The sequence below is a fragment of the Heterodontus francisci genome, chromosome 7 (assembly GCF_036365525.1).
Source record: "Heterodontus francisci isolate sHetFra1 chromosome 7, sHetFra1.hap1, whole genome shotgun sequence".
Classification (NCBI taxonomy): Eukaryota; Metazoa; Chordata; class Chondrichthyes; order Heterodontiformes; family Heterodontidae; genus Heterodontus; species Heterodontus francisci.
This window is the reverse complement of record NC_090377.1, coordinates 9,401,876-9,420,307: the sequence shown is the minus strand read 5'-3', so window position 1 is coordinate 9,420,307 and position 18,432 is coordinate 9,401,876. Positions and strand designations below refer to the sequence as shown.

Sequence of the window (18,432 nt, the reverse complement as noted above, 5' to 3'; positions counted from 1 at the left end):
CTACTCCCGCATACCCTCAAACTGTGGGAAGCCTCTCCTCCTGCACTCCCTCAAACTGTGGGACTCCTTCCCTCCAGCACACCCTCAAACTGTGGGACTCCATTCCTCCCGCACTCCCTCAAACTGTGGGGCTCCTCTACTCCTGCACTCCCTCTAACTGTGGGACTCCTTTCCCCCTGCACTCCCTCAAACTGTGGGACTCCTCTCCTCCCACACACCCTCAAACTGTGGGACTCCTTTCCTCCTGCACTCCCTCAAATTGTGTGACTCCTCTCCTCCCGCTCTCCCTCAAACTGTTAGACTTCTCTCCTCCTGCACTCCCTCAAACTGTGGGACTCTTTTCCCCCTGCACTCCCTCAAACTGTGGGACTCCTTTCCTCCAGCACTCCCTCAAACTGTGGGACTCCATTCCTCCCGCACTCCCTCAAACTGTGGGACTCCTCTCCTTCCGCACTCCCTCAAACTGTGGGACTCCACTCCTCCTACACTCCCTCAAATTGTGTGACTCCTTCAGTCCAGCACTCCCTCAAACTGTGGGACTCCTTTCCTCCTGCATTAGCTCAAACTGTGGGACTCCTTCCCTCCCGCACTCCCTCAAAATGTGGGACTCCTTCCCTCCCGCACCCCCTCAAAATGTGGGACTCCTTCCCTCCCGCACTCCCTCAAACTGTGTGACATTCTTCCCTCCCGCACTCCCTCAAACTGTGGGACTCCTTCCCTCCAGCACTCCCTCAAACTGTGGGAATCCTTCCCTCCCTCACTCCCTCAAACTGTGGGACTCCTCTCCTCCTGCACTCCCTCAAAATGTGGGACTCCTTCCCTCCCACACTCCCTCAAACTGTAGGACTCCTTCCCTCCCGCACTCCCTCAAACTGTGGGACTCCTTTCCTCCTGCATTAGCTCAAATTGTGGGACTCCTTCCATCCCGCACTCCCTCAGAATGTGGGACTCCTCTCCTCTCGCATTCCCTCAAACTGTGGGACTCCTTCCCTCCCGCACTCCCTCAAACTGTGGGACTCCTTCCCTCCCGCACTCCCTCAAACTGTGGGACTCCTTCCCTCCCGCACTCCCTCAAACTGTGGGACTCCTTCCATCCCGCACTCCCTCAAACTGTGGGACTCCACTACTCCTGCACTCCCTCAAACTGTGGGACTCATTTCCCCCTGCACTCCCTCGAACTGTGGGACTCCATTCCTCCCGCACTCCCTCAAACTGTGGGACTCCTCTCCTCCTGCACTCCCTCAAAGTGTGGGACTCCTCTCCTCCCGCACTCCCTCAAAATGTGGGACTCCTTCCCTCCCGCACTCCCTCAAACTGTGGGACTCCTTCCCGCCAGCACTCCCTCAAACTGTGGGACTCCTTTCCTCCAGCACTCCCTCAAACTGTGAGAATCCTTCCCTCCCGCACTCCCTCAAAATGTGGGACTCCTTCCCTCCCGCACTCCCTCAAACTGTGGGACTCATTCCCTCCCGCACTCCCTCAAACTGTGGGACTCCTTTCCTCCAGCACTCCCTCAAACTGTGGGACTCCACTACTCCTGCACTCCCTCAAACTGTGGGACTCCTTTCCCCCTGCACTCCATCGAACTGTGGGACTCCATTCCTCCCGCACTCCCTCAAACTGTGGGACTCCTCTCCTCCTGCACTCCCTCAAACTGTGGGACTCCTCTCCTCCCGCACTCCCTCAAAATGTGGGACTCCTTCCCTCCCGCACTCCCTCAAACTGTGGGACTCCTTCCCGCCAGCACTCCCTCAAACTGTGGGACTCCTTTCCTCCAGCACTCCCTCAAACTGTGAGAATCCTTCCCTCCCTCACTCCCTCAAAATGTGGGACTCCTTCCCACCCACACTCCCTCAAACTGTGGGACTCCTTCCCTCCCGCACTCCCTCAAACTGTGGGACTCCTTTCCTCCAGCACTCCCTCAAACTGTGGGACTCCACTACTCCTGCACTCCCTCAAACTGTGGGACTCCTTTCCCCCTGCACTCCCTCGAACTGTGGGACTCCATTCCTCCCGCACTCCTTCAAACTGTGGGACTCCATTCCTCCAGCACTCCCTCAAACTGTGTGACTCCTCTCCTCCTGCACTCCCTCAAATTGTGTGACTCCTCTACTCCTGCACTCCCTCTAACTGAGGGACTCCTTTCCCCCTGCACTCCCTCAAAATGTGGGACTCTATTCCTCCCGCACTGCCTCAAAATGTGGGACTCCATTCCTCCCGCACTCCCTCAAACTGTGGGACTCGTCTCCTCGCACACACCCTCAAACCGTGGGACTCCTTTCCTCCTGCACTCCCTCAAATTGTGTGACTCCTCTCCTCCAGCTCTCCCTCAAACTGTTAGACTTCACTCCTCCTGCACTCCCTCAAACTGTGGGACTCCTTTCCTCCAGCACACCCTCAAACTGTGGGACTTCTCTCCTCCTGCACTCCCTCAACCTGTGGGACTCCTTTCCCCCTGCACGCCCTCAAACAGTGGGACTCCATTCCTCCCGCACTCCCTCAAACTGTGGGACTCCTTTCCTCCAGCACTCCCTCCAACTGTGGGACTCCTCTCCTCCTGCACTCCCTCAAATTGTGTGACTCCTCTCCTCCTGCACTCCCTCAAACTCTGGGACTCCATTCCTCCCGCACTCCCTCAAACTGTGGGACTCCTCTCCTCCTGCACTCCCTCAAATTGTGTGACTCCTCTCCTCCTGCACTCCCTCAAACTGTGGGACTCCTCTCCTCCTGCACTCCCTCAAATTGTGTGACTCCTCTCCTCCTGCACTCCCTCAAACAGTGGGACTCCTCTCCTCCCGCACACCCTCAAACTGTGGGACTCCTTTCCTCCAGCACTCCCTCAAACTGTGGGACTCCTCTCCTCCCGCACTCCCTCAAATTGTGGGACTCCTCTCCTCCTGCACCCTCAAATTGTGTGACTCCTCTACTCACGCATACCCTCAAACTGTGGGAAGCCTCTCCTCCTGCACTCCCTCAAACTGTGGGACTCTTTCCCTCCAGCACACCCTCAAACTGTGGGACTCCATTCCTCCAGCACACCCTCAAACTGTGGGACTCCATTCCTCCAGCACTCCCTCAAACTGTGGGACTCCTCTACTCCTGCACTCCCTCAAACTGTGGGACTCCTTTCCCCCTGCACGCCCTCAAAATGTGGGACTCCATTCCTCCCGCACTCCCTCAAACTGTGGGACTCCTCTCCTCCCTCACTCCCTCAAACTGTGGGACTCCTTTCCTCCTGCACTCCCTCAAATTGTGTGACTCCTCTCCTCCAGCTCTCCCTCAACTGTTAGACTTCTCTCCTCCTGCACTCACTCAAACTGTGGGACTGCTTCCCTCCTGCACTCCCTCAACCTGTGGGACTCCTTTCCCCCTGCACGCCCTCAAACAGTGGGACTCCATTCCTCCCGCACTCCCTCAAACTGTGGGACTCCTTTCCTCCTGCACTCCCTCCAACTGTGGGACTCCTCTCCTCCTGCACTCCCTCAAATTGTGTGATTCCTCTCCTCCTGCACTCCCTCAAACTGTGGGACTCCATTCCTCCCGCACTCCCTCAAACTGTGGGACTCCTCTCCTCCCGCACACCCTCAAACTGTGGGACTCCTTTCCTCCAGCACTTCCTCAAACTGTGGGACTCATCTCCTCCTGCACTCCCTCAAATTGTGTGACACCTCTCCTCCAGCTCTCCCTCAAACTGTTAGACTTCTCTCCTCCTGCACTCACTCAAACTGTGGGACTCCTTCCCGCCTGCACTCCGTCAAACTGTGGGACTCCTTTCGTCCAGCACACCCTCAAACTGTGGGAATTCTCTCCTCCTGCACTCCCTCAAACTGTGGCACTCCTTTCTCCCTGCACGCCCTCAAACTGTGGGACTCCATTCCTCCCGCACTCCCTCAAACAGTGGGACTCCTTTCCTCCAGCACTCCCTGCAACTGTGGGACTCCTCTCCTCCTGCACTCCCTCAAATTGTGGGACTCCATTCCTCCCGCACTCCCTCAAACTGTGGGACTCCTCTCCTCCCGCACTCCCTCAAACTGTGGGACTCCTCTCCTCCTGCACTCCCTCAAATTGTGTGACTCCTCTACTCCCGCATACTCTCCAACTGTGGGAAGCCTCTCCTCCTGCACTCCCTCAAACTGTGGGACTCCTCTCCTCCTGCACTCCCTCAAATTGTGTGACTCCTCTCCTCCTGCACTCCCTCAAACTGTGGGACTCCTCTCCTCCTACACTCCCTCAAATTGTGTGACTCCTCTCCTCCTGCACTCCCTCAAACAGTGGGACTCCTCTCCTCCCGCACACCCTCAAACTGTGGGACTCCTTTCCTCCAGCACTCCCTCAAACTGTGGGACTCCTCTCCTCCCGCACTCCCTCAAATTGTGGGACTCCTCTCCTCCTGCACCCTCAAATTGTGTGACTCCTCTACTCACGCATACCCTCAAACTGTGGGAAGCCTCTCCTCCTGCACTCCCTCAAACTGTGGGACTCTTTCCCTCCAGCACACCCTCAAACTGTGGGACTCCATTCCTCCAGCACACCCTCAAACTGTGGGACTCCATTCCTCCAGCACTCCCTCAAACTGTGGGACTCCTCTACTCCTGCACTCCCTCAAACTGTGGGACTCCTTTCCCCCTGCACGCCCTCAAAATGTGGGACTCCATTCCTCCCGCACTCCCTCAAACTGTGGGACTCCTCTCCTCCCTCACTCCCTCAAACTGTGGGACTCCTTTCCTCCTGCACTCCCTCAAATTGTGTGACTCCTCTCCTCCAGCTCTCCCTCAACTGTTAGACTTCTCTCCTCCTGCACTCACTCAAACTGTGGGACTGCTTCCCTCCTGCACTCCCTCAAACTGTGGGACTCCTTTCCTTCAGCACACCCTCAAACTGTGGGACTTCTCTCCTCCTGCACTCCCTCAACCTGTGGGACTCCTTTCCCCCTGCACGCCCTCAAACAGTGGGACTCCATTCCTCCCGCACTCCCTCAAACTGTGGGACTCCTTTCCTCCTGCACTCCCTCCAACTGTGGGACTCCTCTCCTCCTGCACTCCCTCAAATTGTGTGATTCCTCTCCTCCTGCACTCCCTCAAACTGTGGGACTCCATTCCTCCCGCACTCCCTCAAACTGTGGGACTCCTCTCCTCCCGCACACCCTCAAACTGTGGGACTCCTTTCCTCCAGCACTTCCTCAAACTGTGGGACTCATCTCCTCCTGCACTCCCTCAAATTGTGTGACACCTCTCCTCCAGCTCTCCCTCAAACTGTTAGACTTCTCTCCTCCTGCACTCACTCAAACTGTGGGACTCCTTCCCGCCTGCACTCCGTCAAACTGTGGGACTCCTTTCGTCCAGCACACCCTCAAACTGTGGGAATTCTCTCCTCCTGCACTCCCTCAAACTGTGGCACTCCTTTCTCCCTGCACGCCCTCAAACTGTGGGACTCCATTCCTCCCGCACTCCCTCAAACAGTGGGACTCCTTTCCTCCAGCACTCCCTGCAACTGTGGGACTCCTCTCCTCCTGCAGTCCCTCAAATTGTGGGACTCCATTCCTCCCGCACTCCCTCAAACTGTGGGACTCCTCTCCTCCCGCACTCCCTCAAACTGTGGGACTCCTCTCCTCCTGCACTCCCTCAAATTGTGTGACTCCTCTACTCCCGCATACTCTCCAACTGTGGGAAGCCTCTCCTCCTGCACTCCCTCAAACTGTGGGACTCTTTCCCTCCAGCACACCCTCAAACTGTGGGACTCCATGCCTCCTGCACTCACTCAAACTGTGGGACTCCTTTCCTCCAGCACTCCCTCAAACTGTGGGACTCCACTACTCCTGCACTCCCTCAAACTGTGGGACTCCTTTCCCCCTGCACTCCCTCGAACTGTGGGACTCCATTCCTCCAGCACTCCCTCAAACTGTGGGACTCTTCTCCTCCTACGCTCACTCAAATTGTGTGACTCCTTTCCCCCTGCACTCCCTCAAATTGTGTGACTCCATTCCTCCCGCACTCCCTCAAACTGTGGGACTCCTTTCCTACAGCACTCCCTCAAACTGTGGGACTCCATTCCTCCCGCACTCCCTCAAACTGTGGGACTCCTTTACTCCAGCACTCCCTCAAACTGTGGGACTCCTCTCCTCTCGCATTCCCTCAAACTGTGGGACTCCTCTCCTCTCGCACTCTCTCAAACTGTGGGACTCCTTTCCTCCAGCACTCCCTCAAAGGTTGGGACTCCTCTCCTCTCGCATTCCCTCAAACTGTGGGACTCCTCTCCTCTCGCATTCCCTCAAACTATGGGACTCCTCTCCGCCCGCGCTCCCTCAAACTGTGGGACTCCTTCCCTCCAGCACACCCTCAAACTGTGGGACGCCTCTCCTCCCGCACTCCCTCAAACTGTGGGACTCCTCTCCTCCTGCACTACCTCAAATTGTGTGTCTCCTCTACTCCTGCACTCCCTCAAACTGTGGGACCCGTTTCCCCCTGCACTCCCTCAAACAGTGGGACTCCATTCCTCCCGCACTCACTAAAACTGTGGGACTCCTTTCCTCCAGCACTCCCTCAAACTGTGGGACTCCTCTCCTCTCGCATTCCCTCAAACTGTGGGACTCCTCTCCTCTCGCATTCCCTCAAACTGTGGGACTCCTTTCCTCCAGCACTCCCTCAAACTGTGGGACTCCACTCCTCCCGCACTCCCTCAAACTGTGGGACTCCTCTCCTCTCGCATTCCCTCAAACTGTGGGACTCCTCTCCTCCAGCACTCCCTCAAACTTTGGGACTCCACTCCGCCCGCGCTCCCTCAAACTGTGGGACTCCTCTCCTCCAGCACTCCCTCAAACTGTGGGACTCCTCTCCTCTCGCATTCCCTAAAAATGTGGGACTCCTTTCCTCCAGCACACCCTCAATTTGTGTGACTCCTCTACTCCTGCACTCCCTCAAACTGGGGGACTCCTCTCCTCCCGCACTCCCTCAAACTGTGGGACTTCTCTCCTCCCGCACTCACTCAAACTGTGGGACTCCATTCCTCCAGCACTCCCTCAAACTGTGGGACTCCTCTCCTCTCGCATTCCCTCAAACTGTGGGACACCTTTCCTCCAGCATTCCCTCAAACTGTGGGACTCCTTTCCTCCAGCACTCCCTCAAACTGTGGGACTCCTTCCCTCCAGCACTCCCTCAAACTGTGGGACTCCTTTCCTCCAGCACTCCCTCAAAATGTGAGACTCCTTCCCTCCCGCACTCCCTCAAACTGTGGGACTCCTCTCCTCCTGCACTCCCTCAAACTGTGGGACTCCTTCCCGCCTGCACTCCGTCAAACTGTGGGACTCCTTTCCTCCAGCACACCCTCAAACTGTGGGAATTCTCTCCTCCTGCACTCCCTCAAACTGTGGGACTCCTTTCCCCCTGCACGCCCTCAAACTGTGGGACTCCATTCCTCCCGCACTCCCTCCAACTGTGGGACTCCTCTCCTCCTGCACTCCGTCACATTGTGTGACTCCTCTCCTCCTGCACTCCCTCAAACTGTGGGACTCCATTCCTCCCGCACTCCCTCAAACTGTGGGACTCCTCTCCTCCTGCACTCCCTCAAATTGTGTGACTCCTCTACTCCCGCATACCCTCAAACTGTGGGAAGCCTCTCCTCCTGCACTCCCTCAAACTGTGGGACTCCTTCCCTCCAGCACACCCTCAAACTGTGGGACTCCATTCCTCCCGCACTCCCTCAAACTGTGGGGCTCCTCTACTCCTGCACTCCCTCTAACTGTGGGACTCCTTTCCCCCTGCACTCCCTCAAACTGTGTGACTCCTCTCCTCCCGCTCTCCCTCAAACTGTTAGACTTCTCTCCTCCTGCACTCCCTCAAACTGTGGGACTCTTTTCCCCCTGCACTCCCTCAAACTGTGGGACTCCTTTCCTCCAGCACTCCCTCAAACTGTGGGACTCCATTCCTCCCGCACTCCCTCAAACTGTGGGACTCCTCTCCTTCCGCACTCCCTCAAACTGTGGGACTCCACTCCTCCTACACTCCCTCAAATTGTGTGACTCCTCTACTCCCGCATGCCCTCAAACTGTGGGAAGCCTCTCCTCCTGCACTCCCTCAAACTGTGGGACTCCTTCCCTCCAGCACTCCCTCAAACTGTGGGACTCCATTCCTCCCGCACTCACTCAAACTGTCGGACTCCTTTCCTCCAGCACTCCCTCAATCTGTGTGACTCCTCTCCTCCCGCTCTCCCTCAAACTGTTTGACTTCTCTCCTCCAGCACTCCCTCATACTGTGGGACTTCTTCCCTCCAGCACACCCTCAAACTGCGGGACTTCTCTCCTCCTGCACTCCCTCAAACCGTGGGACTCCATTCCTCCCGCACTCCCTCAAACTGTGGAACTCCTTTCCTCCAGCACTCCCTCAATCTGTGGGACTCCACTACTCCTCCACTCCCTCAGACTATGGGACTCCTTTCTCCCTGCACTCCCTCGAACGGTGGGACTCCATTCCTCCCGCACTCCTTCAAACTGTGGGACTCCTTTCCTCCAGCACTCTCTCAAACTGTGGGACTCCTCTCCTCCTACGCTCCCTCAAATTGTGTGACTCCTCTACTCCTGCACTCCCTCTAACTGTGGGACTCCATTCCTCCCGCACTCCCTCAAACTGTGGGACTCCTCTCCTCCCGCACACCCTCAAACTGTGGGACTCCTTTCCTCCAGCACTCCCTCAATCTGTGTGACTCCTCTCCTCCCGCTCTCCCTCAAACTGTTTGACTTCTCTCCTCCAGCACTCCCTCAAACTGTGGGACTTCTTCCCTCCAGCACACCCTCAAACTGCGGGACTTCTCTCCTCCTGCACTCCCTCATACCGTGGGACTCCATTCCTCCCGCACTCCCTCAAACTGTGGAACTCCTTTCCTCCAGCACTCCCTCAATCTGTGGGACTCCACTACTCCTCCACTCCCTCAGACTATGGGACTCCTTTCCCCCTGCACTCCCTCGAACAGTGGGACTCCATTCCTCCCGCACTCCTTCAAACTGTGGAACTCCTTTCCTCCAGCACTCCCTCAATCTGTGGGACTCCACTACTCCTCCACTCCCTCAGACTATGGGACTCCTTTCCCCCTGCACTCCCTCAAACCGTGGGACTCCATTCCTCCCGCACTCCCTCAAACTGTGGATCTCCTTTCCTCCAGCACTCCCTCAATCTGTGGGAGTCCACTACTCCTGCACTCCCTCTAACTGTGGGACTCCTTTCCCCCTGCACTCCCTCAAACTGTGGGACTCCATTCCTCCCGCACTCCCTCAAACTGTGGGACTCCTCTCCTCCCGCACACGCTCAAACTGTGGGACTCCTTTCCTCCAGCACTCCCTCAAACTGTGGGACTCCTCTCCTCCTGCTCACCCACAAATTGTGTGACTCCTCTCCTCCCGCTCTCCCTCAAACTGTTAGACTTCTCTCCTCCAGCACCCCCTCAAACTGTGGGACTTCTTCCCTCCAGCACACCCTCAAACTGCGGGACTTCTCTCCTCCTGCACTCCCTCAAACTGTGGGACTCCATTCCTCCCGCACTCCCTCAAACTGTGGGACCCCTTTCCTCCAGCACTCCCTCAAACTGTGTGACTCCTCTCCTCCTGCACTCCCTCAAACTGTGGGACTCCTTTTCCCCTGCACTCCCTCAAACGGTGGGACTCCATTGCTCCCGCACTCCCTCAAACTGTGGGACTCCTCTCCTCCCGCACACCCTCAAACTGTGGGACTCCTCTCCTCCTGCACTCCCTCAAATTGTGTGACTCCTCTCCTCCCGCACTCCCTCAAACTGTGGGACCCCTTTCCTCCAGCACTGCCTCAAACTGTGGGACTCCTCTCCTCCTGCACTCCCTCAAATTGTGTGACTCCTCTCCTCCCGCTCTCCCTCAAACTGTTAGACATCTCTCCTCCTGCACTCCCTCAAACTGTGGGACTCCTTCCCTCCTGCACTTCCTCAAACTGTGGGACTCCTTCCCTCCAGCGCACCCTCAAACTGTGGGACATCTCTCCTCCTGCACTCCCTCAAACTGTGGGACTCCTCCTCCCGCACTCCCTCAAATTGTTGGACTCCTGCCCTCCCTCACTCCCTCAAACTGTGGGACTCCTCTCCTCCCGCACTCCCTCAAATTGTGGGACTCCTGCCCTCCCTCACTCCCTCAAACTGTGGGACTCCTGCCCTCCCTCACTCCCTCAAACTGTGGGACTCCTCTCCTCCCACACTCCCTCAAACTGTGGGACTCCTCTCCTCCCGCACTCCCTCAAATTGTGGGACTCCTGCCCTCCCTCACTCCCTCAAACTGTGGGACTCCTCTCCTCTCGCACTCCCTCAAACTGTGGGACTCCTTTCCTCCAGCACTCCCTCAAACTGTGGGACTCCTCTCCGCTCGCATTCCCTCAAACTGTGGGACTCCTCTCCTCTCGCACTCCCTCAAACTGTGGGACTCCTTCCCTCCTGCACACCCTCAAACTGTGGGACGCCTCTCCTCCCGCACTCCCTCAAACTGTGGGACTCCTCTCCGCCCGCGCTCCCTCAAACTGTGGGACTCCTTCCCTCCCGCACTCCCTCAAACTGTGGGACTCCTCTCCTCTCGCATTCCCTCAAACTGTGGGACTCCTCTCCGCCCGCGCTCCCTCAAACTGTGGGACTCCTTCCCTCCAGCACACCCTCAAATTGTGTGTCTCCTCTACTCCTGCACTCCCTCAAACTGTGGGACCCGTTTCCCCCTGCACTCCCTCAAACAGTGGGACTCCATTCCTCCCGCACTCACTAAAACTGTGGGACTCCTTTCCTCCAGCACTCCCTCAAACTGTGGGACTCCTCTCCTCTCGCATTCCCTCAAACTGTGGGACTCCTCTCCTCTCGCATTCCCTCAAACTGTGGGACTCCTTTCCTCCAGCACTCCCTCAAACTGTGGGACTCCACTCCTCCCGCACTCCCTCAAACTGTGGGACTCCACTCCGCCCGCGCTCCCTCAAACTGTGGGACTCCTCTCCTCCAGCACTCCCTCAAACTGTGGGACTCCTTCCCTCCAGCACACCCTCAATTTGTGTGACTCCTCTACTCCTGCACTCCCTCGAACTGGGGGACTCCTCTCCTCCCGCACTCCCTCAAACTGTGGGACTTCTCTCCTCCCGCACTCACTCAAACTGTGGGACTCCTCTCCTCTCGCATTCCCTCAAACTGTGGGACACCTTTCCTCCAGCATTCCCTCAAACTGTGGGACTCCTTTCCTCCAGCACTCCCTCAAACTGTGGGACTCCTTCCCTCCAGCACTCCCTCAAACTGTGGGACTCCTTTCCTCCAGCACTCCCTCAAACTGTGAGACTCCTTCCCTCCCGCACTCCCTCAAACTGTGGGACTCCTCTCCTCCCGCACTCCCTCAAACTGTGGGACTTCTCTCCTCCCGCACTCACTCAAACTGTGGGACTCCATTCCTCCAGCACTCCCTCAAACTGTGGGACTCCTCTCCTCTCGCATTCCCTCAAACTGTGGGACACCTTTCCTCCAGCATTCCCTCAAACTGTGGGACTCCTTTCCTCCAGCACTCCCTCAAACTGTGGGACTCCTTCCCTCCAGCACTCCCTCAAACTGTGGGACTCCTTTCCTCCAGCACTCCCTCAAACTGTGGGACTCCTTCCCTCCTGCACTCCCTCAAACTGTGGGACTCCTCTCCTCCTACACTCCCTCCAACTGTGTGACTCCTCTCCTCCTGCACTCCCTCAAACTGTGGGACTCCTCTCCTCCAGCACTCCCTCAAACTGTGGGACTCCTTCCCGCCTGCACTCCCTCAAACTGTGGGACTCCTCTCCTCTCGCATTCCCTCAAACTGTGGGACTCCTTCCCTCCCGCACTCCCTCAAACTGTGGGACTCCTCTCCTCCTACACTCCCTCCAACTGTGTGACTCCTCTCCTCCTGCACTCCCTCAAACTGTGGGAATTCTCTCCCCCTGCACTCCCTCAAACTGTGGGACTCCTTTCCCCCTGCACTCCCTCAAACTGTGGGACTCCATTCCTCCCGCACTCCCTCAAACTGTGGGACTCCTCTCCTCCCACACACCCTCAAACTGTGGGACTCCTTTCCTCCAGCACTCCCTCAAACTGTGGGACTCCTCTCCTCCTGCACTCCCTCAAATTGTGTGACTCCTCTCCTCCCGCTCTCCCTCAAACTGTTAGACTTCTCTCCTCCTGCACTCCCTCAAACTGTGGGACTCCATTCCTCCCGCACTCCCTCAAACTGTGGGACTCCTTTCCTCCAGCACTCCCTCCAACTGTGGGACTCCTCTCCTCCTGCACTCCCTCAAATTGTGTGACTCCTCTCCTCCCACTCTCCCTCAAACTGTTTGACTTCTCTCCTCCAGCACTCCCTCAAACTGTGGGACTTCTTCCCTCCAGCACACCCTCAAACTGCGGGACTTCTCTCCTCCTGCACTCCCTCAAACTGTGGGACTCCTCTCCTCCCACACTCCCTCAAACTGTGGGACTCTTCTCCTCCCACACTCCCTCAAATTGTGTGACTCCGCTCCTCCCACATTCCCTCAAACTGTGGGACTCTTCCCCTTCCTTATCTGCAAAGTCCCCTCAAGATCGATTCTTCACCTAACTTCCTTTTCAACATCCGACCTCTCAGTGAGGTCACTCACAGATCAGATCCATGTCTCCATTGCTGTCACCAGCTTTACCTCACCATCACCTCTCTTGAACATCTCCAATTGCCTCTGTATCATCAGTCTTGGCTGTTACTTTCTCCAGCTGAACACCTGAAGGTGCACTCCACAAACCATTCCCTCGACTACGATTCCATCCCCCTCCCTGGCTTCTGTCTCAGAGACTGAACCCGAGTGTTGACATCTTCACCATCCTACTGTCCCCTGAGCTGAGCTGTAAGTGTCTCCATTTCAAAGATCACCTTCTTCCAGCATCTGTCACCTTGCCCGTCCAAATACTGTCTCAGTCCATCTGCTGCTGATAGTCTTGTCTCTGTCTTTATCACCTTCAAACACAATCCCACCGATGTCTATCCCCCAGCCTCTTCTCCATCACCTTCAGTGAACTCAGCCTTGTCCAATATCTCGCCCCACATTGAGTGACCCTCGTTCCACTGAGTGACCCTCGCCTCACACTGAGTGACCCTCACCCCACACTGAGTGTCCCTAACCCCACTGAGTGTCCCTCGCCCCACACTGAGTGTCCCTCACCCCACTGAGTGTCCCTCAACCCACTGAGTGACCCTCACCCCACACTGAGTGTCCCTCACCCCACTGAGTGACCCTCGCCCCACACTGAGTGTCCCTCACCCCACTGAGTAACCCTCGCCCCACACTGAGTGTCCCTCACCCCACACTGAGTGTCCCTCACCCCACTGAGTGACCCTCGCCCCACGCTGAGTGAGCCTCACCCCACTGAGTGATCCTTGCCCCACACAGAGTGATCCTCGCCCACCACTGAGTGACCCTCACCCCACTGAGTGATCCTCGCCCCACACTGAGTGTCCCTCACCCCACACTGAGTGATCCTCGCCCACCACTGAGTGCCCCTCGCCCCACACTGAGTGTCCCTCACCCCACTGTGTCCCTCGCCCCACACTGAGTGTCCCTCACACAACTGAGTGATCCTCGCCCACCACTGAGTGCCCCTCACCCCCTCTGAGTGCCCTTCGCCCCTCTGAGTGCCCCTCACCCCCTCTGAGTGCCCCTCGCCCCTCTGAGTGCCCCTCACCCCTTCTGAGTGCCCCTCGCCCCTCTGAGTGCCCCTCGCCCCTCTGAGTGCCCCTCACCCCTCTGAGTGCCCCTCACCCCCTCTGAGTGCCCTTCGCCCCTCTGAGTGCCCCTCACCCCTCTGAGTGCCCCTCACCCCTCTGAGTGCCCCTCACCCCCTCTGTGCCCCTCGCCCCCTCTGAGTGCCCCTCGCCCCTCTGAGTGCCCCTCACCCCCTCTGAGTGTCCCTCACCCTGTCTGAGTGTCCCTCACCCCTCTGAGTGTCCCTCACCCCTCTGAGTGTCCCTCACCCCCTCTGAGTGTCCATCATCCCCTCTGAGTGCCCCTCACCCCGTCTGAGTGTCCCTCGCCCCGCTGAGTGTCCCTCGCCCCGCTGAGTGTCCCTCACCCATCTGAGTGTCCCTCGCCCCCTCTGAGTGCCCCTCGCCCCTCTGAGTGCCCCTCACCCCCTCTGAGTGCCCCTCACCCCCTCTGAGTGTCCCTCACCCCGTCTGTGTCCCTCACCCCTCTGTGTCCCTCACCCCTCTGAGTGTCCCTCGCCCCGCTGAGTGCCCCTCACCCCCTCTGAGTGTCCCTCGCCCCGCTTAGTGCCCCTCACCCCCTCTGCATGCCCCTCGCCCCATCTGCATGCCCCTCACCCCATCTGAGTGCCCCTCACCCCATCTGAGTGCCCCTCGCCCCTCTGAGTGCCCCTCACCCCGTCTGAGTGTCCTCACCCCGTCTGAGTGTCCTCACCCCTCTGAGTGTCCCTCACCCCGCTGAGTGTCCCTCGCCCCGCTGAGTGTCCCTCGCCCCGCTGAGTGTCCCTCACCCCGTCTGAGTGCCCCTCACCCCGTCTAAGTGCCCCTCACCCCGTCTGTGCCCCTCACCCCGTCTGAGTGCCCCTCACCCCGTCTGAGTGCTCCTCACCCCCGCTGAGTGCCCCTCACCCCCTCTGAGTGCCCCTCGCCCCTCTGAGTGCCCCTCACCCTGCTGAGTCCCCCTGACCCCTCCTCTGAGTGCCCCTCGCCCCCTCTGAGTGCCCCTTCCCCTCTGAGTGCCCCTCACCCCCTCTGAGCGCCCTTCACTCCTCTGAGTGCCCCTCACCCCCTCTGAGTGTCCCTCACCTCTCTGAGTGTCCCTCACTCCTCTGAGTGCCCCTCACCCCCTCTGAGTGCCTCTTGCCCAACACTGGGTGCCTCTCACCCTACGCTGAGTTCTGCTTGCCCCACACTGTGCCCCTTTGAGTGCCCTCACCCCCTCTGAGTGCCCCTCACCCCCTCTGAGTGCCCTCACCCCACTGCTGTTACTAACCTACAGTTTCTCACCTTGCCCTCTCCTCCTATTTCCACCCCCTCCATTAAACATCCTGTTTCTCTGAGTTCAAATGCCTGTTGAACCCCTTCAGTGGCCTCAACCCCACTCTCTGGAACTCCTACCCTGAACCCATTCAATCTCCCCACTTTGCAAAAATCCAAATGTGACTATTTTTTTTACACAGTGAGTTGTTGTGATCTGGAACGCACTTCCTGAAAGGGCGGTGGAAGCAGATTCAATAGTAACTTTCAAAAGGGGAATTGGATAAATACATGAAAAGGAGAAATTTACAGGGCTCTGGGGAAAGAGCAGGGGAGGCTTTTCTTCATTCGTTTGGGATGTGGGTGTCACTGGCTAGGCCAGCATTTATTGCCCATCCCTAATTGCCCTTGAGAAGGCGGTGGTGAGCTGCCTTCTTGAACCGCTGCAGTCCATGTGGGGTAGGTACACCCACAGTGCTGTTAGGAAGGGAGTTCCAGGATTTTGACCCAACGACAGTGAAGGAACGGCGATATAGTTCCAAGTCAGGATGGTGTGTGACTTGGAGGGGAACTTGCAGGTGGTGGTGTTCCCATGCATCTGCTGCCCTTGTCCTTCTGGGTGGTAGAGGTCGCGGGTTTGGAAGATGCTGTCTAAGGAGCCTTGGTGCGTTGCTGCAGTGCATCTTGTAGACGGTACACACTGCGGCCACTGTGCGTCGGTGGTGGAGGGAGTGAATGTTTGTAGATGGGGTGCCAATCAAGCGGGTTGCTTTGTCCTGGATGATGTCGAGCTTCTTGAGTGTTGTTGGAGCTGCACCCATCCAGACAAGTGGAGAGTATTCCATCACACTCCTGACTTGTGCCTTGTAGATGGTGGACAGGCTTTGGGGAGTTAGGAGGTGGGTTACTCACCGCAGAATTCCCAGCCACTGGCCTGTTCTTGTAGCCACGGTATTTATATGGCTACTCCAGTTCAGTTTCTGGTCAATGGTAACCCCCCAGGATGTTGATGGGACTAATTGAATACCTCTTCCAAAGAGTTGGCACAGACACGATGGGCCGAATGCCTCCTCTGTGTTGTAAGTTTCTATGTTTCCATGGATCTCTACCTTTAAAACTTCCTCAAAGTCCATTCCTTAGGGCATCCTGTTGGTGAAGTCTTGTGTTCTAAACCCTATACAGGTGCTGATGGTTGGGGAGGGGGTCCTTAACCGTGTTACTGGGTGGCCCTCAGGGTCAAAGGGCTCCAGTGTCTTGGGATCACTGTGTCCATCGCCCACAAGGATCTCTCGGTTTGACCCTCCCAGCTCTGAAGTCCTCTGAATGACCTCGTGATATCCCTGACTGTCACTCTCACCCCTCTGCCCATCTCATTCCAGTCCCGGGGAAGATCAAGAAAGGGCCTGACAGTGTGAAAGTGAAAGCCGGCCAGACAGTGAAGCTGGTCGCACACATCAGTGGGGAGCCGGAGCCTGACGTCGGTTGGGCCAAGGATGGTGAGGACGTCGAGGAAGATGACAGGTAATAGTAGCCCCGGCTGGCGCGGGATGGATGGTGAGGGTCTCTGGGGGGGTGGGGGTCGCCGGGGGGGCGGGGGGGGGGGGTGGGTCGCTAGGGCAGGCTGCACTGATTTCCATGGAAAGTGATATTTAAGACTTAAGGGGGCTGAAATAGATTTTTTATTTCATTCTGGAGAATGTGGGCTTCACCAGCAAGGCCGGCTTTTATTGTCAAACTATTAAGGAAATCAAGGAATATGGGGACAGTGTGAGATGGTGGAGGTGTGGTAGAGGTTCAGACAACATCTCACTGAATGGCAGAACGGACTCAGAGGGTTAAATGGCCAATTCCAGCTCCTATTTCTTAATGATCTTATTCTAGTAGAAGGTTTGGTATACCTTCCCGAGCCACTTCTTTTTCATTCTTTCATGGGATGTGGGCGTCACTGGCAAAGTCAGCATTTATTGCCCATCCATCTTTGCCGCTTGACAAGGTGGTGGTGAGCCACCTTCTTGAACCGCTGCAGTCCATGTGATAAAGGTACACCCACAGTGACCATTTCAGGGCCGTTTGATAGAACTGAGTGGCCATTTCAGAGGGCAGTCAAGGGTCAAGCACATTGCTGTGGGTCTGGAGTCACATGTCGGCCAGACCGGGTAAGGACAGCAGATTTCCTTCCCTAAAGGACATTAGTGAACCAGATGTTTTTTTTTAACAACAATCCAACAGCTTCATGGCCATTTTTACTGATACTGAAACCCAAAGACAATTCTCAAACTCAAAGGCATGGTGGGATTTGAACTCACTTTCTACTGGATCATTAGCCTAGACCTCTAGATCACTGGCCCAGAAACATAATCACAATGTTACACTACCCCATCTTCTGAGTTAGTGGAGAAGAATTCCACACAGGGAGGAGAGAAGAGGAATGTGGAGCCCAGTTTCAAAGTGCTGTGTTAAATGGTGATGTGGGGTGATGGGCAGGGGGGTGGGCGTTAGAGAGGATGGGTTTGTGCCCCCTTTAATCAATGGGTCAGGTCCAGCAATTCCCCCTCAAGCCCTTTGTAAACCCTCAAGCTGTGCTGGTGTGAGCTCTGTTGAGGTGGTTTGAAAGGCCCCGAATATTCCCTGGACTTAAGCAAGTACTTCAAATAATTTGCAAATTAAACAGAGGGGGAGATGAGGGGAATGTTTTTTTTAACACAGTGAGTTGTTGTGATCTGGAACACGCTGCCTGAAAGGGCGGTGGAAGCAGATTCAACAGTAACTTTCAAAAAGGGAATTGGATAAATAGTTGAAGGGGAAAAATTAGCAGAGCTCTGGGAAGAAGCAGGGGAGTGGGACTAATTGGATCGCTCTTTCGAAGAGCCAGAACAGGCATGATGGGCCGAATGGCCTCCTTCTGTGCTGTAAGATTCTAGGCTCTTACAAGGGGCATGTGACAGAAATGGGGAGGGATGGGTGGAGTGTGTTATTGACATCTGGGACAAACTAAGCTTCAAGCAGTAAACTCAACGCCTCTCTTTCCCTCTCAGGTTGTTCTATGACATTGGCGATGATACCACCACTCTGACAATCAAAAACATCAAGCCAGCAGACGCAGGAAAGTATGAAGTCTTCGTGGAGAACAATCTGGGAATGGATCAGTCTTTCGCCAGAGTCGATGTCATCTGATTTCACTCGTTCGCTATCCCTCCCTCTCCTTCTGTATCTTTCCCTGTGTCTCCCACATTCTCTCTCTCTCACACTATTCCTGTGCCTTGTGTCCAGAAACAAAATAAACGCTCATCTGATGTGTCTCCCGGATCATTGCCAATCCCAGACACAGCTGCTCTGTGAGCCAGAGAACACAAACAAGAGAAATGATTGGAGTTGACTGACCCATCTCAGAGACTTGCAGATGACCGGTGTTAACTAGTACTCCATTCCTCTCCTTCTGACAGATTTACCAGTGT

At 56.4% G+C, this 18,432-nt stretch overlaps 1 protein-coding gene across 1 annotated transcript in view; it reads left to right on the top strand.

The window, feature by feature from the left end:
* LOC137371665 (SPEG neighbor protein-like) overlaps positions 1-18,151 on the top strand; it is an 81,357-nt gene extending 63,206 nt beyond the window's left edge. The window contains exons 3-4 of the mRNA XM_068034462.1: positions 16,357-16,498; positions 18,013-18,151. Of these exons, the coding sequence (XP_067890563.1) occupies positions 16,357-16,498; positions 18,013-18,151 (281 nt within the window). The remainder of the gene's footprint in view (positions 1-16,356; positions 16,499-18,012) is intronic.
* Positions 18,152-18,432: the final 281 nt, after the last annotated feature.